Here is a 26,222-nt window from a genome sequence, read left to right as displayed (position 1 = left end):
CCATACAGCACTGGCTTCCCTGGTTGTTTTTTTTTTTCAGTTTTCAGGGTCTTTTTCAGTATTTTAAGAATACCAGGAAATTTTACAGATAAATAAACACTGGAAATGCTGAAGCAGCAAAGTCAGATACTTAAAATGTTAGAAAATTCTATAAATAATACTGGTTTGTGTAGATACATTTTTTCAATCCAGTGCAAACTCCGTGTAACGTTGGGTTTCATTACCCAGCTCCTTCAGCAGGCAACACAGACAGGGCTTGCTTCCCTGACAGACACCGGATATTTTGGTTTATCCTCATCATCCAGCACAAGGTGGGATTCCTTACGGACCACATACAACTCCAGCTCTGCTCTGAAGAGTCAAAAGCTTCCTTCCAGACCTTCCAACGACCGCCCTCCTGACAGCAAGTACGAGTGTATTTTGATTTTGACAGCTTCCTTGGGAGACAAAACACCATCATCCCCAAACCAGAAGGAAATAAAAGAAAATTAATAGTTAAGGGGTATTTTGGATGCTCCAAAAATGCTCTTTAAAAAGAGGTTTGAACCTCTTTTTAAAAAAAGACGTATAAACCAAACCTCATCTATCCTTCCAAATGGCAGTTTGTATTTTTTTTCATGTATTTCAGGGACATGGTTTAGTGGTGGGTTGGGCAGCGTTGGGTTTACGGTTGGACTCAGTGATCTTAAATGTCTTTTCCAACCCAAATGATTCTATATTCCCCGGTACTTCACAGGGGATGGACTGGATGATCCCCCTTCCAACCCAAACCATCCCACAATTCGTTACACACAGCCCACACCTATTTCTTTTAAGTGCTAATATTCAAAACCTCTGCCAACCAGACCCCACGGTGCCAGCTCAGACACCCAGAAGGGAATATCTCCTGGAAAAGCTCAGTTGAGATGGGTAAAGCACCAACACACAGCTCCTGGGCAAGAGCAGAGAGAGTTTTATGCTCTAAGGCAACATTTATCTGCTGCTGCTGGCACAGAAACCTCTCATAACCCCTGCTTTACTCACTAAACAATTCCCCACACCTGGAAGAAATGAGGCAGATGCCTTACAAATAGTTATTGTCACCATTTATGCTCAATTCAACCCCAGGAGAGATGGAGTCCTGTGCATAAAACACAGCAGGACCTGCAGAAAAGAGCATGCGATTGTTTTTTAAGTCTAGAAATAAACCCAAGAAGTTCCATCAACCTCAATTTTGGCATTCGCTGATGATACAAAACTGGGAGGGGTGGCTGTCACACCAGAAGGCCCTGCCGCCATACAGCAAGACCTGGACAGGCTGGAGAGTTGGGCAGAGAGGAACCTGATGAACTTTAACAAAGGCAAGTGTAGGGTGCTGCACCTGGGGAGGAATAACCCCCTGCACCAGGACAGGTTGGGGGTGACCTGCTGGAGAGCAGCTCTGAGGAAAAAGACCTGGGAGTCCTGGGGGACAACAAAATGACCATGAGCCAGCAATGTGCCCTTGTGGCCAAGAAGGCCAATGGCATCCTGGGGGGCATCAGGAAGAGTGTGACCAGCAGGTCAAGGGAGGTCATCCTCCCCCTCTGCTCTGCCCTGGGGAGGCCCCATCTGGAGCACTGTGTCCAGTTCTGGGCTCCCCAGTTCAAGAAGGACAGGGAATTGCTGGAGAGGGTACAGCAGAGGGCTACAAAGGTGATGAGGGGCCTGGAGCATCTCTCTGATGAGGAAAGGCTGAGGGACTTGGGTCTTTGTAGTCTGGAGAAGAGAAGACTGAGGGGGGATCTGATCAATGCCTGTAAATACTTAAAGGGTGGGCGTCAGGAGGATGGGGCCAGTCTTTTTTCAGTGGTGCCCAGGGACAGGACAAGGGGTCATGGGCACAAACTTGAACATAGGAAGTTCCATCTGAACATGTGGAAAAACTTCCTTAGTGTGAGGGTGGCAGAGCCCTGGAAGAGGTTGCCCAGAGAGGTGGTGGAGTCTCCTTCTCTGGAGACATTCAAAACCTGCCTGGACACGTTCCTGTGCAACCTGCTCTACGTGGACCTGCTCTGGCAAGGGGTTGGATGAGACGATCTCCAGAGGTCCCTTCCGTCCCCATATCATTCTGTGATTCCCCAACTTCTGAGTGCTCCTACCGAGACAAAGTATTCCACTATTTAGATCGCTCGTGACGAAAAGCAATGTCTGAACGTGGGTGTTAATTTTCCCCCTAAGAAGGGTTAACCCCACCTCTACAGCACGCAATAAAGACAGAACATTTCCCCAATAAACCCAAAGTCATTTCTATTCTGTAAAATAAGCTCGAGAAGCAAAACAAAAAGAATAAAATAAAATAAAATAAAAAAAAAAATCTATCTGCATAGTATGAGGTCAGCCGGGTTATGGATGGTTATTTTACACCAGAATATTAAAAACACATGAGTCTCCATAGGTTTGTAGAAAACCTGAACCTGCTGGTGCTCAGCCTTTCCCCAGGAATGCCGAGCACCTTCAAATCCCAGCGCCTGCAGGACTCGAGCCACCTCGGAAGGGGGTCAAAGCAGCGCAGGATTGTAACTGTGCATGATGAAAAAAAATCTATTGTTTAGACAAGACGATGAACATATTTTTTTTTGAGATTTAAAATTTAATCTTTAATCATTTCTTATTTACAAACTGATCCTAACAATGAGGTAACATATCCCCGGCCCCATTGGTTTCTGTCTCATAACTCATACATATTCCATACACAAGGCTAATTAGTTTGTGTTACAGCAAAAATGGTCTTAATAAACAGAAACGTGAAACGACTTCAGGGGTCCTTTTTTGATTATGCGATAGCCATGTAAAATAATCTTCAGGAGAAGCATTTTACTGTAGATCCACCGACAGGGATATCTGCCCTAGGAGAGATGAATCCCATCCCTCCCGCACCACAGCGCCCGATGCTGTTTTCAACACATCTCTGCATCCCCAAGAACACTTTCCCTCACTCTCTCTGATTTTACAAGAATATTTCACTGTCTTCTACCTGCTGCTCTCCGTACACGGGGCTCCGGTCTCGGGTGGAGCCTCTAAATTGCATTTTGATGGAAGCACGTCAGGCTAACGAAAATTCTATGCCAGGCAAGTCACAGGCTTCGACCATTGAACTGACACGGGTGAGCCGAGTCCACCTCGGAGGCTTGGAACCACCAGAGTTGAGACAGCAACCTTTATTTTGCAAAGCTTTTTTTTTTTTTTTTTTTTTTAAAAAAAAAAAAAAAAAGATAAAAATAAATAATGCTTCAATTTTCAGTTGGTTTTAGAAATTGGACTTTGACGAGAAATCAAAAATGTTACATAACCATGTAATTAAAGCATCATTATGACAGATTGTTTACTTAAAATGAGCCATTTTTGGTTAAGAACACCCTGAATATTCGCTCTGTATATAACATTCACTTGACCAGTGAAAGGATGTAAACAGTGGTCTGGTTTTGCAGCTTATCCATTTAGGAACATATTTGTGCTCTGACATAGATTTGAAACGAGCCAGAAGGAAAAGAACCCAGCCCCGACGGCGTGCACCGAATGGAGAGCAACACGCTGAAAATGCCAAACACTACAGATTTTGCAAGCTCCCAATATTTACCATCCGGCGCGGAGTCCTATATTCTCAGGCGAGGACGCCACAATGAGAAAACAACGTCTCTATAAGGGTAAAACAAACAGCATCCAGGATTTCTGAAAGCATTCTTCCAAAATTATTGCACTCGATTAGATTGCCTCATCAACAGGGCCAGAGGCCATTTTTTTTTTTAATTTTTTTTTTTTTTTAATGTAACAGATGAAAGGATTACAGAAAGTTTTCTGGGGCCAAATTTGGAATTAATGATGGGAAAATTCTTTTGCTAATCCCCCATCTCTCCCACTGCTAGCAGGCTCCCAAGGCTGGAAAAACCCGATGTCTCCCGGTACCCTGCTTCTACTTCACTCATTAGTGCAAAATCCTGCGCTCGGGAGGTTTGGGAAGGACCCTCGGCTTCACACAGAGCCATAAAATCTCAAGGACAGAGCTATACTGAAAATCGGAGTAAAGAATGACATGAGACTCCAATTAAAACTTGGATGCGTCGCAAGGAAATCAAAGGATGGGACTCATCTGCTCAGGGCAGATTTTTTCTGAGCAGCCACCTCCAACCCTTGGGACAAGTTGCCCATGAGCCAGCAACGTGCCCTTGTGGCCAAGAAGGTCAATGGCATCCTGGGGTGCATCAAGAATAGCGTGGCGAGCAGGTCGAGGGAGATCGTCCTTCCCCCTCTACTCTGCCCTGGTGAGGCCACAGCTGTAGTACTGGCACCAGTTCCGGGGTCCCCAGTTCAAGAAGGACAGGGAACTGCTGGAGAGAGTCCAAAGGAGGCTACAAGGATGATGAGGGACCAGAGCATCCCTCTGCTGAGGAAAGACTGAGAAACCTGCGGCCATTCAGCTGGAGAAGGGCAGACTGAGAAGGGATCTCAGCAATGCTGAGCAATATCTACAGCGTGGGTGTCAAGAGGATGGGGTCAGGCTCTTCTCAGTGGTGCCCAGGGACAGGACAAGAGGTAACGGGCACAAACCTGAACATAAGAAGTTCCATCTTAACACGAGGAGGAACTTCTTTCCTGTGAGGGTGGCAGAGCCCTGGAAGAGGCTGCCCAGAGAGGTGGTGGAGTCTCCATCTCTGGAGATATTCAAACCCCACCTGGACAGGTTCCTGTGGGACCTGCTCTGGGTGGACCTGCTCTGGCAGAGGGTTGGACTGGACGATCTCCAGAGGCCCCTTCGAATCCCTGCCAGTCTGTGACTCTGTGATCTCAGCCCAGGCTCAGTGGAGATAAACGGGCTTTGTTGGGACATGGAGCTCAGCGAGGGTGATGTCCCCCAGCCCACCCAAGGAGAATGACCAACTCTTCTCCAGAGCCCAGTGACCACCGCAGCTGGAACAGTTTGCAGGATGCCCTCTTAGGAACCTCCAGCATCACACCGTGGCACTGCCTGGCAGCCCACCAGTGGAGTAAAAATTGATACTGCTGAGGACAAGCAAAGTTTAATCATTTTTCAGTCATTTAACAAACACAAAAGAATGTACAGGTACCAACTAGTGGAGAAGTAAACTTTGCATAATTAATCGGGATGCTCCACCGCTCGCCCATCTGCAAAGGCACAGCTACACCAACTGGCACCCACGGGAAAGCGCCTGAAGCCACCTCCGAGAGCTGGGAAGAGCAAACATCTCCGCTGAACAGAGCCTGAGCTGCCAGAGAAAGGGAGAAATCAGCCCGGAATAACAGGTTGTATGGAAAATGATGTCACCCAGGTCCCTAAAGTCTGTTTCATCAACTATCAGACACCATCAGCCACTTCTGAATTAAGCCAATATTTTATCATAACGCCAGAACAAGCTCAAGGCACTAATTAGTTGCGGAAGGTGGGAATGTCCAAAGCAGCTCAGGGAAAATCAAGCTGGAAATCAAGCTTCCCGCAGAAACGAGCAATTTGATGGAAAATTTGACCGGAATAAAAAGAAATACTGATGCAGCACTTAATGAAGATGAGCTTCCCCTGCCTCCCCACAGCACAGACAACGGCATTATCACTCAGCAGGAGGAAGGAAAGAGATTCCGAGGGAGGGGAAATGACAGGGCAGTCATCCTCATCAGCCCGAGCGGGTGACAGTGACACGGGGCTGGCAGAGCGCCCGGGGAGGCTGGAGGTAGCGAAGCACAGGGCATAAAATAAGATGCGTCAAAGGGAAAGTAGCCCCTGGAAAATATCGCTAGGGATTTCAGCTTTTCCAGTGCGCCAGTGGCAATGAAACACCCGACCATACCCCCCTGTATCCACAAATAAAAATAAAATCTCCCTGAATTGACAAAAAAAAAACCAGAAGAGATTGCATGAAGTCAGAGGAAACACGGGAGCCGCTTGCTCGGCAGTGACGAAGCCAAGCGCTGAGTGATCTGGTCCCCAGTCAGAGTCAGACTATTCCCTGCCTTTTTCAGATTGCTTCAAGATCTACAAACACAGAATCACAGAATGATTTGGGGTTGGAAGGGACCTCTGGAGATCATCCAGTCCAACCCCCTGCCAGAGCAGGGTCACCCAGAGCAGGTCCCACAGGAACACGTCCAGGTGGGGTTTGAATGTCTCCAGAGAAGGAGACTCCACCACCTCTCTGGGCAGCCTCTTCCAGGGCTCTGCCACCCTCACAGGAAAGAAGTTCCTCCTCACGTTTAGATGGAACTTCTCATGTTCAAGTTTGTGCCCGTTCCCTCTTGTCCTGTCCCTGGGCACCACTGAAAAAAGACTGGCCCCATCCTCCTGACACCCACCCTTGAAGTATTTATAGGCATTGATCAGATCCCCCCTCAGTCTCCTCTTCTCCAGACTACAAATACCCAAGTCCCTCAGCCTTTCCTCATCAGAGAGATGCTCCAGGCCCCTCATCATCTTTGTAGCCCTCTGCTGTACCCTCTCCAGCAGTTCCCTGTCCTTCTTGAAGTGGGGAGCCCAGAACTGGACCCAGTGCTCCACCCTCTGCAGGGCCAGCAGGTTTCATTCTCGAAATTCAAGAAGCAGAGGCAACTCAGCGATTTCTCTCCCCCCAGGCTCTGCCCTGCCATCAGCAACAGACCATCCTCTCTGCTTTTTACTCTCAGCTCTCCCCAAAATTTCCATCTTTTGAGAAAGTTGCCTGTAGCTCACAAAAGAGCTCACAAGAAAACATTAAGAATTTGGCTCTAGGCTTCGTAACTGTCTGTAAGACAAACAAAACTGGCATTATTTGCGTTATTTCTAAAAGGGAGGGTTAAATGTATTCCCAATTTCACAGATGTTTCAAGGCTTCACTGCTAGAAAAAGCCTGGGGTGGTCACGCAGCAATGCCATGGTACAATACACAGTACCTTCAGGGGCTCAAAACCATAAGGATTTGGGGACCTTCCCTCACCCCCAACAGAGGGAAATGGGACACAGACAGTGTATTTTCCTGATGAGAAACCAAGGTTTCACAGAGAATTAGTAAACATGCTCATGCTTCCCACCTGTTTTCTATTTAGAGAAAAAAAAAGCAATTAATATGACTTTTTCAACAACGGTTAATAGAGGAAACTTATGAAACCGAGATTTTTAATTGAAAATGTCTTTACTCACGAGGCAGAGGATCAAAATCTGACAAGACCACTAAAGCAGAGTTTCTCCCAGCTGTGCAAACCAGTTCTTAACAACCTTAAGATTAATAAACAAAGACATATTCTAGACATTTCATATCCCTCCTGGATTTAGCCGTGTATCCAAGGGGCACACGGGAAAGCCATCCCCTGATTTCACTCTTGGTTGGAACAGAGCTCCCAAGCAGTACTTATTTTACGTGGTTGTTAATCGAGACACCCCCCCCTCCCCTCACTCCGCACAGACAGGCAGAGAAATACAAGGGGGGGGGGAGAAAAATAGGTTCAGGAAGAAGCCGATTTAAGCATATCATTTATTAGCAAGTAAAAGGACATTTACCTTCTCGGTGGTTAAGTACAACACAACCCAAGGATAAAGCATGTGGCGCAAGCCTTTGTGCAGGGGAGAAAGCTGGCGGGGTTCCACGGCTCTAATTGAGCTATTACCATATTGTAAGAAATGAAAAGTCAGAAAGACTGGAGGATCCGCTCTCCCTCCTAGGGACAGTTCATGTCATGCAGACAATTAAGCGAGTAACAAAGCACATTTACCAGGAGAGCAATTCCCCCATTAGGATACTGGCTCATTTTAAAGGAAATAGGTACTCTTCTAGTTCAATATCGCACTTAATTTGATCCTCCATTCAATGCCATGAAACCTTCAAAACCCAAATCCTGTGTAGCAAACACAACGCTTCTCCTTTAATCACTGCCTCAAGACTTCCATTTAGTCCATAAGGAAAGACAGGGAACAAGAATGCTGACGCGAAACCCAGCAACGCACAGAAGCTCGCCATAAAAACCCCCACAAAACTGAAAAATGCAAAAGACCGAGTGCAAAATTAATTTTGTACTTTGTACAAATAATCACCAATCTCCTCCTTCAAAAGGCAGGCTCGATACAAATATACCAGGTGTTAGATATCGTACACGCACAAGGGGGTATGTAGCGAAACACAATAAAACAACCAGCTCCTGCACAGACAGAACCTGCAGCGGTTGTTTGCAAACCTTTACAGTACGGTCTAGTGACTGTGTGGGCAAAAAGGAGTGCAGTTGTACGAGGAGCAAAAAAAAATAAATCATAACCTTACATAAAAGTGAGGCAAAATGAGTTTCTACGAGTCTCGTTCTTACCATTCTGTTCATCCAGCTCATTCCCGATTTCCTGCCCCATTTGCTTCTGCCGGGATATGATTGAAGAAAGCGCATCGAGTCCAGCATCTTGCTCTGCACCAGAAAAATATATAAAATTACATGAAAAAAAATAAATTGCTGATGTGCCAGGCTTTGTACCATAAAAGACACAGGAGTGAAGCAAGAGATCTACTCTGCGCTTAAAGAGTTAAATATACGAAGAAAAATACATCAGCAGAACATGAAAATGAATCCTTAGGGCAACAGCACTCTTAAAATGATGTGAATGATGGGTAATTAATTTGTCTGCTCTGGCTGGGACATTTAGCTGAGGGTCCCAAAAAAAAAAAAATAAAATAATAAAAATCCAAGAATTCAACATTCAGCTGTTACTCAATCATAAATGCAGGAGATTTTCTGGCACACACACAGAGATCCCTGATTAGCCTTTTTAAATTTTCCAAGAAACTTTTAACATGAATAAAAGACAAACAGGTGATGCAAACACCAAAGAATTCAAATAGATTTTAAGCTCCAAGAGGATACGGAGCGCCTGGGGGAGAGCCCAAGACAGAGGGACACTGTGGGGCAGCTATAATTTGATGTGTTCCCACCAGCTCTGCAGAGACTCCTGTACCGAGATCCACATCACCGCTGCCATCCCAGTTTGCAGCAATGTTGCCACTGGCCGGCTGCAATATGGGAGCCAGAAATCACACATGATGGATGGAACCCCCTTCGCTGCAGCAGGAGGAAGGTCTGGCCCCCAGCACCTCTTCTTGCTGGGGCTGACCTGCTGGAGAGCAGCTCTGAGGAAAAAGACCTGGGAGTCCTGGGGGACAACAAGATGACCACGAGCCAGCAATGTGCCCTTGTGGCCAAGAAGGCCAATGGCATCCTGGGGGGCATCAGGAAGAGTGTGACCAGCAGGTCAAGGGAGGTCATCCTCCCCCTCTGCTCTGCCCTGGGGAGGCCCCATCTGGAGCACTGCATCCAGTTCTGGGCTCCCCAGTTCAAGAAGGACAGGGAATTGCTGGAGAGGGTACAGCAGAGGGCTACAAAGGTGATGAGGGGCCTGGAGCATCTCTCTGATGAGGAAAGGCTGAGGGACTTGGGTCCTTTTAGTCTGGAGAAGAGCAGACTGAGGGGGGATCTGATCAATGCCTATAAATACCGAAAGGGTGGGTGTCAGGAGGACGGGGCCAGTCTGTTTTCAGTGGTGCCCAGGGACAGGACAAGGGGTCATGGGCACAAACTTGAACATAGGAAGTTCCATCTGAACATGTGGAAAAACTTCCTTAGTGTGAGGGTGGCAGAGCCCTGGAAGAGGCTGCCCAGAGAGGTGGTGGAGTCTCCTTCTCTGGAGATATTCCAAACCCGCCTGGACACATTCCTGTGGGACCTGCTCTGGGTGACCCTGCTCTGGCAGGGGGTTGGACTGGATGATCTCCAGAGGTCCCTTCCAACCCCATATCATTCTGTGATGCTGGGATTCCAGTAAGCAAAACTGGAGCTTGAGGTATCTCCCAGAGCATCTGAAACAGAGTTCCCACCGCTCTCCTGAACTGCGGCTATAAATGCTGTTTCACACGCAGGCTGAAGTGGGCTTTATCCAGAAATTGATTTTATTTGATCATTTCCAATACTTTAATTACAATGAAGTTACCTCATGAACCACCTGATGTCATCAGGCTGAGGTTTTCCACCACTTCCAAAGTTAAAAATTCCTTATGGATGCTGAGGGCCAAAAATCTAAAGACCCTTTTTAGCTTAGGTTAATTCTTACCCTGTTCCAATTCCACACGAGATGTAACATCCCCCCGTCTGAAGCACAGCAGTAACACCACCGCACTCAGAGCAAGTCAGGGGATCCCCACCGCAAACCAAACCATGAACATGGTCAAAATCAGGGACGCCCTGTAACGTCTTTGAAAATTTGATTTAAGAAGCTTCCAGTTAAGAATATTGCGAGCACAATATCGCTCCTGCAAATACAGAAAACAACCACCTGGAACTATTATGTTTGACATTTGATAATAAAACTTCAGGACAGATTATTGTATTGACTTTGTAGTAAGGGCTCCTCAGGAGTCCTAGCGATGCTTATAAAAAACCAGAAAGACTCTTGTACCTTCTATGATCCTTCGCTGCTGCTGCCTGAGATCGCCAAAGCCAAGCCCTCTGGTTTCCTCGGATTCTTCCAAGAGCCACGGGTTGGTTACGCCTCGTTTGACCCCTCCCGTCATTAGGCTAGATCTGAAAATAACGTCGGTAAGTAATTTTTCAACACAAAACTCACTCATGGTATAAATTTCTGCTCGCAAGGACTGGCTGACAGAGATGGAAATGACAGAGACAGCACTCCCTGGGATTCTCTGCAATCATAGAGGACACGAGCCAAAGAGAGCCCCACGATCTCCAGTAATAAAGGCTCCGTAACGCTGCCTACAAGGGGTAAAGCAGGAAGAGAATTAGTTTTGCAGTCAACAATTAAGCTACGTGGTGAAATATATAGGCTACACGGTGAAATGTATACCATACGCTGTATAATATATTCATATTAAATATTATTTGCATGTAAAACACACAGCATTCAAAACTGCTACAAGACGACCAGGGTTACTGGGAATACACTTATTTTTCCATGTATTTGTCATTGTCGAAACAAACTTCTAGCAGCAGAGAGGTACAGCCTCAAAGCTTCCAACAGCGATAGAATCGTCACACTAATACAGATGCTAATCAGCCGAGACTACTAATTTTCTGCCATCCTGACCAAACCTAAAAGGGAACAGTCCTGCATTTCGGCAAGGGTGGATGGAAGGGACACAGTTACTCTCCTGCATTTCCTAATCCGGCACCAACATGAGCCATCAGCCGGAGACACACGCTCTTAAACGAAAGACTAATCAAGTTCTGGGTTTTCTCTTAAAAGAATTATGACTTGAGGTTGTTCGCGTTATAGACACTTCCCCGCTTACAATGGAAAACAAGTTTTTCGTGTCCAAGGCACATAAATTGAAGCAGTAAAATGAAATGCCACTCAAATATTTTTCTCAATAGCAGATTTCTGGTTTCCGCCTTTCGGCTTCTCGTCCGTTTCTCCTACAAGAAAAACATCATCTGACAGACAGTGAGTGGCTTGAACCCAAACTGCAACACAGATTTGGGGTAAGAGTCACCGTAAGATCAACTCCTCAACAGCAGGACAGAAATAAGAGGTTTTACTTTCTGCTTTGCTTTTTTATAATTCCGTATTTTATTCTCATTTTACCTTTGCCCAGTTCTTTTCCCAAAGCACTTCCACAAACAAAGCAAGAACAGAGAGCATTTTGAGGATTCGGCAAATTCTCAAAAAATTTTAATCACACTAAGACCTTTTTTTTTTTTTTTTAATTTTACTTTTTATTTCTTAATTGAGCCCAGGTCCCTTCTCTGTGAGATATACTGAAAGGCTGTATGGTACACACACATGCTTGAAATCATAGAATCATAGAATGGTTAGAGTTGGAAGGGACCTTAAAGATCATCGAGTTCCAACCCCCCTGCCATGGGCAGGGACACCTCCCACCAGACCAGGTCGCTCAAAGCCCCATCCAGCCTGGCCTTGAACCCCTCCAGGGATGGGGCAGCCACAGCTTCTCTGGGCAACCTGTTCCAGTGCTTCACCACCCTCACAGGAAAGAATTTCCTCCTAATATCTAATCTAAATCTCCCCTCTTCCAATTTAAAACCATTACCCCTTGTCCTGTCACTACATCTCCTGACAAAGAGTCCCTCTCCGGCTCTCCTGGAGGCTCCCTTCACATATTGGAAGGCTGCTGTGAGGTCTCCCCGGAGCCTTCTCCTCTCCAGGCTGAACAACCCCAGCTCTCTCAGCCTGTCTTCATAGGGGAGGTGCTCCATCCCTCTGATCATCTTGGTGGCCCTCCGCTGGACCCGTTCCAACAGGTCCATGTCCTCTCTGTGTTGAGGACTCCAAAGCTGGACACAGTATTCCAGGTGGGGTCTCACGAGCACAGAGTAGAGGGGTAGAATCACCTCCCACTACCTGCTGGCCACACTTCTCTTGATGCAGCCCGGGATGTGGGTGGCTTTCTGGGCTGCCAGCACGCACTGCCGGCTCGTGTTGAGCTTAAATCAAATCATTTTGTGGTCAAATCCCTGTATCCAAAGAAGTTCACTCTGCACAAGCAGCAGCGGAGCGAGGAGCGAACGCACCCTGCCCAGGGACCCCTGAGTCTTACAGCAGGGTATTCAGCAAAATCCAGAACCCAGGAGTTCCTTGAGGAATTATGGTGAACTAGAGCCATCTCCTGGCCGCGAGATGAACCAACACTGCCGAAAAATAATGCATCACCACGTGAGTTTTGGGGCATCCATAAATCACAGGCACATACGCCCTCGCCTGTGTGCAGCGCACTACGCACCTCATATCGCATCCGCAGCCAGGTGAGTTTGAGAGCATTTAACTTCTTCTCACTTAAGATTTTAATACATTTATTCAACTTCATCTCAAGCTAATGAATTCGGCCTCACCTCTGTGCCTGGCAAGATCATGGAGCAGATCCTCCTGGAATCTCTGCTAAGGCACATGGAAAATAAAGAGGTGATTGGAGACAGCCAGCATGGCTTCACCAAGGGCAAATCGTGCCTGACAAATTTGGTGGCCTTTTACAATACTGCCACAGGCTTGGTGGACAAGGGCAGAGCAACAGATGTCATCTACCTGGACTTATGCAAAGCGTTTGACACTGTCCCGCACGACATCCTGGTCTCAAAATTGGGAAGTCATGGGTTCGATGGATGGACCACTCGGTGGATAAGGAACTGGCTGAATGGCCGCACTCAAAGGGTTGTGGTCAATGGTTCAATGTCCAGTTGACGGCCAGTGACGAGTGGTGTTCCTCAGGGGTCGGTACTGGGACCAGTGCTGTTCAACATCTTTGTCGGAGACATGGACAGACAGTGGGATAGAGTGCACCCTTAGCAAGTTTGCCGACAACACCAAGTTCGGTGGCACGGTCGACACGCTGGAGGGAAGGGATGCCATCCAGAGGGACCTGGAAAGGCTTGAGAGATGGGCTTGTGCAAATCGCATGAAGTTCAACCAGGCCAAGTGCAGGGTCCTGCACCTGGGACATGGCAATCCCAAGCACAAATCCAGGTTGGACGGAGAACGGCTGGAGAGCAGCCCTGAGGAGAAGGACTTGGGGGTGTTGGTGGATGAGAAGCTCAACACGAGCCGGCAGTGCGTGCTGGAAGCCCAGAAAGCCAACCCCATCCTGGGCTGCATCAAGAGAAGTGTGGCCAGCAGGTCGTGGGAGGTGATTCTACCCCTCTACTCTGTGCTCGTGAGACCCCACCTGGAATACTGTGTCCAGCTTTGGAGTCCTCAACACAGAGAGGACATGGACCTGTTGGAACGGGTCCAGCGGAGGGCCACCAAGATGATCAGAGGGATGGAGCACCTCCCCTATGAAGACAGGCTGAGAGAGCTGGCGTTGTTCAGCCTGGAGAAGAGAAGGCTCCGGGGAGACCTCATAGCAGCCTTCCAATATCTGAAGGGAGCCTACGGGAGAGCTGGAGAGGGACTCTTTGTCAGGAGATGTAGTGACAGGACAAAGGGTAATGGTTTTAAATTGGAAGAGGGGAGATTTACATTAGATATTAGGAAGAAATTCTTTCCTGTGAGGGTGGTGAGGCACTGGAACAGGTTGCCCAGGGAAGTTGTGGCTGCCCCATCCCTGGAAGTGTTTAAGGCCAGGCTGGATGGGGCTTTGAGTGACCTGGTCTGGTGGGAGGTGTCCCTGCCCATGGCAGGGGGGTTGGAACTCGATGATCTTTAAGGTCCCTTCCAACTCTAACCATTCTATGATTCTATGAATTTGTCAGAATGAAGAAAAAAAAAAAAATTTTTTTTTCTGCTACAGGACTAAAAAAAGCTTATTGTAAATCACAGCATCTCACCTAGCCATGCTGCTGCTGGTGGAGCAGAATCCAGGCTGCCCCAATCACCGTCATGGGCAACATCTGAATGAGAGGAAGCAGGATCCTTCTGTTTCCCAGTTCTTTGCACCTCCATTAAAACTTACAACTCATCAAGGCAGGGAATCAGGCTGGATTAGATGAAGATACACACCCCTGAGATACAGTTTCACACATTCCCTACCCTTCTGCAGTGCTTTTGGGGGGTTAAATATGCTCTTGTATTTTCCAGCCTCGCCACGACAGCGACCAGATTCCATAAACCCAAACACCATGGAAAAACATCACGCTTCTGAAGATGCAAAGATCACCAGAGTCCCCCCAGTTCAGCAGTTCAATTAGCAAACCCGCAAAATCTAGGGTTAGCAACAACATTACAACTGACAAAATTACTTAAATAAAGCAAAGGGAATCTTTGCTCGCCGAAAAGAACACGACTAGTTCTGCCTGTTAAGAAAAGGCCGAGGCAAGCAAATGTGAAATAATTTTCTCTCTCCCTCCCCCCTAATAACCTGCCCTGTTCTTGTCGGTTGGGTCATGACAACTGGTCTGCTCGTGACAATAATCTTTTTGACATGTTTGGTAACTACCTTCCCACACAGCACAGCAGAACTTCCTACTTCCTCTGATCTTCCCATGTTTCGCTTTGGTGGTGTGAAGATTAAAGCTTATCCAATTAGCCACCCACTGCCTCCGTGGAGTTAATCACGTAAATCTCTGCAACCGTCACAGAGCAGTGGAGTGTGCGGATAGCTTTTGATTACGGGAGCAGATTTAACTAATTACGAGGCTTAGCAGCGCGCCCAAGTATAAAAGATGATGGGGTTTAAAATCAGGGAGCTATGTCAGTGCTTAACAAGGGAGGGCTTATCTTCCAGAAGCCATTGTTTCACTGATAATTCTTATAAAACTCCCGGAGTAACTTAGATTACTCAACCAGCACTTACTTTAGACCAAGGCCACACATCAAGGCTTAGGGCTTTAGAGGACTGATCAGCAAGACCGAATTTGAAACAAAACCTGGGTCATATGACAATTGGTTGCAGGATCACTTGAACATTCCCTTAACGACCCAGAGGTACCGTGGGGCTCTTTGAAGGGCCAGGGGGCACCTCAGCTCCGTCTCCAAGGTCTGGCGAAGGAGTGGGGGCATCCTCTCACTTACCATTTAATTGCTCACACTGGCAGCAGTGTATCTTAGGAAGCTCCAAGCTAGGAAATAAAGCAAGTATAATTTGAACATATCAAACAAAAGCTCTCTCCCCTTCCAAAAAAAACCAACAGGAGAAGCCACACGAGCACTTCCAAATCCTCTCCGGGTCCCTTCCCAGGTGGGGACCTCCCCACAAGAAGCCTGAAGAAGGGGCAGCATTGCCTGCAGCTGGCAGAGGGCCTCCCCGGCCTCACTAGAACCAAGAGCAGCACATCTCATGTTTGAGGACATGCCGTGTTGCTCTTGACACCATTTACCTGCAGTTGGGTTAACTGGTCCCACCAGTTTTGGTGACGGGAAGCCGCACGCAGCAGCTGCCCACGGGCTGTGGGACAGACAATTGGCAGAACACGGCTACAGGCAAGAAACCACACAGAGGAGACAGCCCTACACAGAGAAGCGTGCCCAGGGAAGGCTACCTTTATATCAACATTCACACTCCCATTTTCATAGAATCACAGAGTGGTTTGGGTTGGAAGGGACCTTAAAGACCATCCAGTGCCACCCCCTGCCCTGGGCAGGGACACCTCCCACCAGACCAGGTTGCTCCAAGCCCCCTCCAACCTGGCCTTGATTTTTATTTCACAGCAGCCTCACTCTCCTATCCAAATCCCCAAAGAACACCACAATAAACATTTCCATCAGAGATTAATCTTGTTATCAAATATCACCGCCTTCTTTCTACACCACCCCTTACTTTCTGTGCAAGATTGGACAGAGCACAATACTAAATATATTCTAAAACAGCTCATTGAAACAGTCTCACCTCTCCAGCTCACTTGCACCCCTTGGGAATGAGAGAATCACAGAATTGTAGGGGTTGGAAAGGACCTCTGGAGATGATCTAGTCCAACCCCCTGCCAAAGCAGGGTCACCCAGAGCAGGTCCCACAGGAACGTGTCCAGGTGGGTTTTGAATGTCTCCAGAGATGGAGACTCCACCACCTCTCTGGGCAGCCTCTTCCAGGGCTCTGCCACCCTCACAGGAAAGAAATTCCTCCTCATGTTTAGATGGAACTTCCCGTGTTCCAGCTTGTGCCTGTTGCCCCTTGTCCTGTCCCTGGGCACCACTGAGAAGAGCCTGACCCCATCCTCTCTAAGAGAGAATTATAAGAAAGGTGAATTCTTTCTAGAAAGAACATGCATCTTGTGCAATTATATTCAGAGAAAAGGTGAAGGGACAAATCTACCCCTGTGAGAGTATATGTCCTGTTCATAAAATGATCAACAGCCCCATCACCTGCAACTCGCACCTCGATAGACTCCACATCGGTCCCATACACTGGGACAAGACACACCTGAACCTCTGCCTGGCTGGTGGAAGGTCCGTGCACAAGCAACGGGAACATCAGCCTCCAACAGGTCCCAGTTAGGCATTTGTTCTCCTACAGAGCCAGCACGGCCACACCAGCACAACCCAGTGACACCACTGATGTAGAAACAACCTTGGGCAGGAAACTTCTGGTGGTTTTGAGCAAATTTAGGAGGCAAAACAGAAAGCACAGAGCTCAGCCTTGAAAGCTGCCCTCCTACCGACATTTCTTCCTGAGGCTAACGAGCATTAAACATTAATAACAGGCACAACCTGAGACACAACGCCTAAAATTGTGGCATTTGACTTACTTTCGTATTTAAGTCCTTTCTTTGCTATTCCTTATAAATTCACAGATATACAGTTTTCCCATAACCACAGTCCTGACTTCAGCGAAGTCCTTAAGGATGTTCTGAAGGAAGAGAGATACAAACTGGACCCTGAACTCAAACTAAACCCAGGAGAGTTCACTATTTTACCACCATCTTCCTTAAATTTGGGGTGGGCACACCCAACCTTGGGTTTTACAGGCACCATACCTGCTGCCTGCGTGAGGACACACACACTATAACCTACAGAGAGCTTCCAGGTGCTCCAAGGTAGGACAGAAGGTGACCCAAGTACCGAGACACTGTTTAGTGGATGAGGAGGGTGTTGAGACAACTACAACCCTGTCGGTTCATGATTACACAGCCAAAGGATAATTAATGCTGGAAAGATCCTGCCCCAGCCCCTAGATTTGATCCTGTTACTCAAACTTCAGCCATTCTCAAGCACAGGTTTCTGGATGGACAATTCACCTCTCCTTCCACCCTTCCCATCCATCTCCTGGACACACACCTAATCCCATCCGACCCATCCTAATCACATCAGGATCCATAGCCGCGGCAGGGAGGGCTTCCAATGGTAACTGGGAGGGAGGAAGGAAAGCAGGAAGGAGTTTAAAGGTACCTCAGCAACTATTTTTAATGTTATTTTCCAAAAAGCATTTGCTCCTCCATTAACAGCAGCCAGATTGGCAAAAGCATTTATGCACCTACTGGCTTGACCGAAGTCAGACACTCGAGGTCTATTTGGCATTCGGCAAAATGTCCGTTTGGAATAAGACCTAAACACCCTACGTCTGACAGAGAAGTACTTGAGTGGGAAAATGGTAACCCACATTTTAAAAAAAAAACCCAAAAATATGGACTCTTCTGAAAGTTATCTAGGGTAGCGATTACTTACGGTGTCTTGTGTCCCACAGCTATCAAAAGCTTTCTGTATTTTTGAGAAACTCAAAGAGAAACCAAAAAAGTCATGTTAAAGGGCACACAATTTATTGATTCACTGGTGATCGACAGGTACTTCCACGTACTGACCGCCTGGTCGGGCAGGAGAAGGACCGTTCTCCATTCCTTTGCCTCCACCAATGTTTAAAGACTCACAAAATGTTGATATTGTGATTTCCGGAAAATCAATATTTCAAATAGTGTGAAACCCCGGGGATTTCTACTCTGTCGGACTAACCCGCACGGATCTCTTTCCAAGGAGAAAAGAGGGGAGAAGATACTGCAATTGCCTTATTGAAAACCAATTAAAGAAAATTTAACTGACCCCGCGCATAAACAGCAGCACCTTTCCCCTGGAAAATTCCAGTTGCATCTTAATTAAGGCCGACAATACCGGAAGGTAAATTAATGCTACAGCAAAGCAAGGCAGCGTCCTGCCCCGTGCCCCGGCCCGAGTTGTCAGTTGGGATAAATACTAAGAGCATTAAGGCCACTGTATTTCCCGCTCAGAAACAGCTTTACAGCAGTTTTCAAAGGATGTAAAACTCACTGAATGGTGACCAAATATAAACGAAGATTAATTCTAGTAAAACCTTCACAGTTACGGGCCACGGGGACAATAAAATATGTGATCAGTGGTGCAAGAAGGTTAATGAAAGGAACGACTGCTGGAAAGAAAAAGACTTCTGAAACTGTGTGCTGTCACTTCAGAGATGGATTAGATACGGAAAACCAATACAAAACCAGGGAAAAGTGTCACCGCTAGAACTTCATCAACCAACATGTGCTGATTTTGTTAATGCAGTGGGAAAAGCTGACTTTCAGACTTCAGACACGCTGAGGAGCGGCCTTTGCCACCGACCGAAATTCAAAACAGGCTGGTCCAGAAGTCACCCGTAATTTCAGAGAAAGCCAGAGCCGTGAGCAGCAGCTTAACCCCACCAGAAGCTGTCACCCTCTGTCCCTACCAGCAGAGTGACAGGCAGGGGACACAAGCTCCTTCCCTGCCGACCTAGGTGCCGGCTGGGCTCGGGCAAGAGGGCAAGGTTTGATTTACCGGCACAAGGTTCAGGCCCTGGCTACGTCCCTGCCCGCACCGCTGAAAACAAGACCTACAAGGGAGAATATGGAAGGGGTGGGAGTTCACCAGCCAGAGAACAGCTGGCATAGTTTTAACCATTTTTAATTAAAGAAGTTAAAAGAGAACTATAAAACTTCAAGCCTTGCAACACCAGCAAATAAATACTGTCTCTGATGTTATCTTGTGCTGGAAAATACTGGTTTCCCTGATGATTTCTAACAGAGCTTGAAATTATCGTGGGATTTTGGTATTTTCCTCCCGTCTGCCTCGACACCTTCATGCCAGGGCAGCTCCAGGTTGAGTCCTGGCTCTGGATCTGCCCCACAGCAGGGACGGCCATGCTTCAGAGGCCACATCAGCTGATGGACTGCTCCGAGCAGGTGACACAAGAGCTTCCTCACACCACTGGTCCCCACGGGCTACTTGTTTCCGTTGACTCAGCCATAGAGGTAAAAGCCAGCACCGATGCATCAACTGGGTTTGCACTGCGCTCTGGAGAAGCCAGACCTAGAACAATTAACAGATTCATCAAAGCCCATGGTTTTACCATCCCCAGATGTTGCACTCACCATGTCCAGTTACGCAAAGACGACAAACCGCAGTGAAACACGAGGTTTGGCTGAGCCAAACGCCGCGCCGGGGAACAGGAGTGAGCAGAAACCAACCCCTACACAGTGTTACTGAACTGATCCTCCCAAAACTGGGTGAACTGGGGGTGTTCAGCCTGGAGAAAAGGAGGCTGAGGGGAGACCTTCTCGCTCCCTACAACTCCCTGAAAGGAGGGTGTAGCCGGGGGGGGTCGGTCTCTTCTTCCAAGGAACAGGCGATGGGACAAGAGGAAACGGCCTCAAGTTGCACCAGGGGAGGTTCAGATTGGAGATTAGGAAAAATTTTTACACGGAAAGGGTTAATAAGCCTTGGAATGGGCTGCCCAGGGAAGTGGTGGAGGCACCATCCCTGGAGGGATTTAAAAGACGTGTTGATGTAGTGCTTAGAGACATGGGTTAGTGATGGGGTTTTGTCAGAGTTAGGTTGATGGTTGGACTCGATGATCTGAAAGGTCCCTTCCAACCCAGACAATTCTATGATTCTAAAACACAAATACACACCTGAATACAGAAAACTACCAATTAAGCTTTGAGTACCTCTTATACCTGCTCCAAGATACACAAAGTAAACAAACTAGAAAAAAAAAAAAAAATAAAAAATCTTCTTTTCAACAGGTAGGGTACCAATGTGAGTGATACCCAAGTTCTTAATTACACAATAGCTTCAAAGCTCTCTCTGCCTTTTCCAAGAGCACAGCACTGGAAAGAGACCGGGTCTTAAAGAACATCAGCAAAAAGGCTCAGCTATTTCTTTAAAAACATGAGAAGTTAAAAGTATACAAAGTTTTGTTCTGTTCTAAGACTGGGGGCTGACATATTGCAACAAGAAACTTTCTCAGGAGGGCTCTAACGCTCGCCCTCCCATGAGCAGCCTGCTAAGTGCATAAAATACAACACTGGGTATTTGCTACGGAAAAGCTCCAGTGAATAGAGGGCATCGGACAATGCCTGCCATCAGAAGCGTAAGCTAAAAAGGTTTTTAAAAATATGTATTTCTATCGCACATCCATATCGGAGGAGTACAGTCGGGCTCTTCAGAGGCAGATCTCAGCACACTCGGGTGGGCAGAGGGGGGGAAGTTCTGCTCAGCACCACAGAGTCACAGAATCACAGAATGATTTGGGGTTGGAAGGGACCTCTGGAGATCATCCAGTCCAACCCCCTGCCAGAGCAGGGTCACCCAGAGCAGGTCCCACAGGAACATGTCCAGGTGGGGTTTGAATGTCTCCAGAGAAGAAGACTCCACCACCTCTCTGGGCAGCCTACGGTGTGACCCAGCTCACGAACGCACTGTGTGGGGCTACAGGGCAGAGCACAGCCCTGCCTGACCCACAGCCCCCACAAATCCACCCTATGGGGCTACAGGGCAGAGCACAGCCCTGCCTGACCCACAGCCCCCAAATACACAGCACTGTGTGGGGCTACAGGGCCCTGCCTGACCCACACCCCCCACGAACACACTGTGTGGGGCTACAGGGCAGAGCACAGCCCTGCCTGACCCACAGCCCCCACAAATCCACCCTATGGGGCTACAGGGCAGAGCACAGCCCTGCCTGACCCACAGCCCCCACAAATCCACCCTATGGGGCTACAGGGCAGAGCACAGCCCTGCCTGACCCACAGCCCCACAAAACACAGCACTGTGTGGGGCTACAGGGCCCTGCCTGACCCACAGCCCCCACGAACACACTGTGTGGGGCTACAGGGCAGAGCACAGCCCTGCCTGACCCACAGCCCCCGCGAGCTCAAGAAGAAAAGAGAGACTGGGTTTGCTATTTGAATTGGGAAAGAGAAGTGTAACAAATTTACAGGAATCTCTCAATTTTGCTGCTCACAAGCATTTTTAACTTGGTATTTTGGTGAGACATAAAAGCTCCTGGATGTGAAGTAGGTACACGGAGCTCCTTAGCAAGACACACGCTCACGCAGAAACCAAAGCTACCCAGAACTCTGAAATTCAACCAAATGCTCCCGAGTGGAATTCCACAGGCAAAAACCGGTGCTGACCTGACTGGAAACAGATAAAATTCAAAAGGCCATCAACAAAGCACTGGAAATAACCCCTCCCGCCTTATGCCACTGCACCCTGAGTTTGCAGGACTGCAATATCTGCAGTAAAAGAGGTCTTTTTATATAATGATACACCAAGTCCATGCTTAAGGTGGTTTGTATGTTATGGACACAGCACCTGTGTGACTCCCACCAAACCCAACTCATGCACTGCTAATAATCTAGTAATTATAATACAGGCCTGAACTTTACACTTCAAGAAAAGACAGAGACCACCAGGGATGGATTCTAAGAACCTATTAGAGACGACAAAACGTAACTCCTTCCACTAGGAAGGGGATGTAAGAGAACAGCATAAGGAGAGCACAACTTGAAGGCTATTAACCATAATCATACTTCCCAGCTGTGAAAGACACACCAAACTGGAAACAGGAATGTATTCCATTTGAAGGCCCCCGCTGATTGCTGCACATCATCATCACCAGGGATGGTGCGAAGCTTAAACCTCATCCTGACGGTTTTCTTCCCACTAATTCAAGCAGACCTCGTACGGCGGCACCCATCGGCCCCACTCCACAGGTGACTCTGCCAGTATTACCCATATTACTCCCCATTCCTCCCCAGCTCTCTAGACATATATGACACTGTCACTAGAAAAAAAAGCAAACGAAACCCCAGTTTGCTTCATGTGGAGGTAAATGAGTTCAACGGATGCACTTAATATTATGTTGAGACCTATTCAGAGCACAAAGCCCACTGTCCATGTGAGGTGACGATGTCCTACCTTATCACGTCTGGTTCCGGACCTTCGTTCTTGTAAGATGCCTCAAGTTGTTTCTGCCGTGTGAGAAGGTCGTCCACCAGATTCTGCCTCCTGTCGCCCTCCAGCTGCGTGCTGAGGACACATGGTTAAGGACCAAACTCAAAAACACTGGAAAACTTTAATTTTACTATATTAAATACTACCTGTTATACATTCTTAAAATAAATCAGACCTCCTGACCATCAAAATTAACTAGAGGAACTATTTTAACTCTGTAATATCTAAGAGAAGGATAGGTCACATTTTTCTGAATGAAATCTGCTGTTACTCTAAAGAAAAAGTTTCATAAAGTGACCACAGAGTGATCTCTGGGCCATCATCTCAAAGTAGTAAGAGACCTTGCAGCCCAGAAGGCCAATCACATCCTGGGCCGCATCAAGAGAAGTGTTGCCAGCAGATCCAGAGAGGTGATTCTGCCACTTTGCTCTGCTCTGGTGAGACCTCCCCTGGAGTACTGTGTGCAGGTCTGGAGCCCTCAATATAGAAAGGACATGGACCTGATGGAGCGGGTCCAGAGGAGGGCCACCAAAATGATCAGGGGGCTGGAGCACCTCTGCTACGAGGACAGGCTGAGGGAGCTGGGGTTGTTCAGCCTGGAGAAGAGGAGGCTCCGGGGAGACCTCATAGCGGCCTCCAGTACCTGAGGGGGGCTACAGGAAGGCTGGGGAGGGTCTGTTTACAAAGGCCTGCAGTGACAGGACGAGGGGCAATGGTTTTAAGTTGGAGAAAGGGAGATTTAGATCGGATATTAGGAAAAAGTTCTTTACTCTGAGGGTGGTGGAACACTGGAACAGGTTGCCCGGGGAGGTGGTTGAGGCCCCTTCCCTGGAGATATTCAAGGTGAAGCTCGACAAGGCCCTGGGCAACCTGGTCTAGTTGGGGGTGTCCCTGCTGACTGTGGGAAGGTCAGACCAGATGACCTTTGGAGGTCCCTTCCGGCCTGGACCAATCTATGAATCTATGAACTGGAAGGCTACTTGCTGCCAAATTAGCATAAGTTTTAAGATTAGCATTTCCCCCTCCAGAATTCAACATAATTCTGCTTTGAGAAGTCCTACCCAGCTGATGTAACACTGACAATGTCTAACGTACTGCAGGGGTTCAGTTCAGGGAAGGATGACTCTTCTTAAAAGAGCTCCATCTCACACTTTTACGATATAACCGGGGCAGGCCCAAATAGAACAGAGCTTTTCAAATCAGCAGGGTCCTTCAGGGCTTATTTCTCCGGCGGCTCATACCACAGACAAGGTGAGTCGCTCCCAGGCAAGAGCCGGTGAACAACCAAAAGAGCATCTGTTTCCATTTGCAATTCACCAGCGGAACACCCTGACGGCCACTGATGCAGCAGGAAAACAATTCATGCAGTATCTCTGAAAGACAAGACGCCCTGAAGTGCTGCAGACTCGACAGGGAACATGTGCTTGCTTTTTGTTAATTAATCTTAGTGACATTTTGAAGGACTATTAACTCTCTCCCAAGTACTGCTCAGTAGATTATGCACCAGCTGAACTGATCTGTGTTTTCTGCCACAGCAATAGCATTCATAGACTCACAGAGTGGTTTGGGTTGGAAGAGACCTTAAAGATCATCGACTTCCAACTCCCCTGCCCTGGGCAGGGACACCTCCCACCAGACCAGGTTGCTCCAAGCCCCATCCAACCTGGCCTTGAACCCCTCCAGGGATGGGATTCATCTCTCTCAAGTGCTTACTGGACATGAAAAGTTTTACCCCTGGCCATCAGCGCTCAGGGGGCTATGCTTAGAAGGGATTTCTGTCACACTAAGCTTGAAATTAAACAGGATTTCTGCCATACTAAGCTTGAATTTAAACATTCATTCATTAAATCAGATTGCTGCTGGGTATCCGCAGGGAGACAGATGGACTTCCTTGACACCCTAAGCCTGCCTATCCCAGCATACAGAAAGAGCAGCAAATCCAAGCCAGGCCACAGGGTAAAACTCCCAGAAGAAAACCTGTGATTTCTTTCTAAGGCATATTTTAAAACACTTTGACATCATTCTGAAGATGCAGTTCCAGTGCTCCTTGGGTCAGTCCAAGTCAGGGCTGCCACATCCCTGCCCAAGGCTTCACCCTTCCTTCTCGCCAGCACCAGCAAGCCCTGCAGCCAAGCAACTGAGCCGAGAGAATATCACCCATCAGTGAGTTTTCTGTTGAAAAACCAAGTGATCTCAGCTCACAAACCAGCACACAGGCAAGAGGATGGCAGCTCCGAGGTTATTCGGACCATCTCGTTAAGCTTTTCTCCGACACAAACGTACCCAGGGCCAGCCTCATGCCCACACTCCCAATTCCGCGGCTGCAGCGAAAACATTAAACAGCAGCACAGACAAACTCTTCTAAAAATGGAATGAGGGAAAAACCCCAAGTGTGTGACAGAGTAATTACAGCACATTTTTCCACTCTCTCCCACAGCACAGAAAGGTCGGTGAGCTGGTGTTTACACAGATACATCTGGTGTGTTGATACAGCCCGAAGCAGCAAGTCCCTCAGCTGATCAATCTTCTCTCTGAGGTTCTGCAACGACGATCTGATAATCACATTCAGCTGAAGGGGAAGAAAGAGAGGGTTTTTTTTTTTTCAGTCTGAGTTATATCTGCAGAAAATTTAATACTACTACATGCAGGCGTAAGTTAAATATATTTAACTTCAGCTGTGCTAGTGTGAAGGGCTCCATTCCAAACCCAGAAAGCCCGACTCACAGCCACCAGGGGAGCGATGAAGTGAACTGGTCTGGACTGCTTACAAAATAACGAGATAAATAGTACTAGTTTCGCAAACACAATTTTAATGCATTAATGCTGTTTAATATGGAGAGCTTATAATGACTTTCTTTCAAGTCATTATAAAAACACTCCTTTATACGGGCAAAGTATTCCAGCACATTTTAAGACTTTTCCAGTTAGTTTTCCAGTTCTTTCCTCTGATCTTTAATACAAACAGAGGCACCAGCTGCTTCTGCCACCAGGTTTCTTCCCCAGCGCCCAGGACCAGAGGAAACCTTGCTACAGGGTCAGACACTCCCTCCACTGAACTCCTCCGGGCTTTAAACTAAAGATCCCAAAGAAATTCAAATCCCATTTCCCTGTTCAGCAGCACCTATGACTCCCGGTCCTTTCTCACAACCGACCTGACCAAGATTCAGAGGTGTCTGTTCTTACTAAAAGCATCGTTAAGTCCTTCACATTCTCCCCTGCTGCAACCCAAGGTCTGCGGGAATCCTCTCTTCTCTCCCCACCCCTTCCCAAGCTGGGCTGACATTATCCTCTGGGATTTTCCTCCATAAACGTTATTTCTTTTCATTCCAGTTATGTAGAACATACTAGGAAAAAACACTGTAACTGCAATTAACTATGCAAGTCATCCTAATTAAGACTTTATGAGCTTCTTGTTTACAAGATCTTAGCCCCGCTGTGGGTTCTAACGGTTCGCAACCTCAGATGCTCTGGGTGATAAACCAGTAACAGAAGAGGAGGATTTGCTTTGACTCCCGTTCCTGCATTCCTAAAGACACAGAGGCAACAGCCAGACACCAAAGTCTCACTGAGCGCCCGCCGCGCTACAAGGATCCTGCCTAGAGCTAAACTGCGCCTGGGATCTGCG

The 26,222-nt window shown here is 47.6% G+C and overlaps 1 protein-coding gene across 1 annotated transcript in view; it reads right to left on the bottom strand.

Annotated features, from left to right (window-relative positions):
• Positions 1-26,222, bottom strand: part of STX8 (syntaxin 8) — a 120,644-nt gene that overhangs the window by 91,300 nt on the left and 3,122 nt on the right. The window contains exons 3-6 of the mRNA XM_074160144.1: positions 25,072-25,166; positions 22,562-22,672; positions 10,427-10,551; positions 8,296-8,388 (exon numbers count right to left, since the gene is read on the bottom strand). Coding sequence (XP_074016245.1) covers positions 8,296-8,388; positions 10,427-10,551; positions 22,562-22,672; positions 25,072-25,166 — 424 coding nt within the window. The remainder of the gene's footprint in view (positions 1-8,295; positions 8,389-10,426; positions 10,552-22,561; positions 22,673-25,071; positions 25,167-26,222) is intronic.

Source organism: Numenius arquata, chromosome 17, assembly GCF_964106895.1.
Source record: "Numenius arquata chromosome 17, bNumArq3.hap1.1, whole genome shotgun sequence".
Lineage (NCBI taxonomy): Eukaryota > Metazoa > Chordata > Aves > Charadriiformes > Scolopacidae > Numenius > Numenius arquata.
Note: the sequence above shows the minus strand (reverse complement) of the source record. Positions and strands in the feature narration are given on the sequence as shown.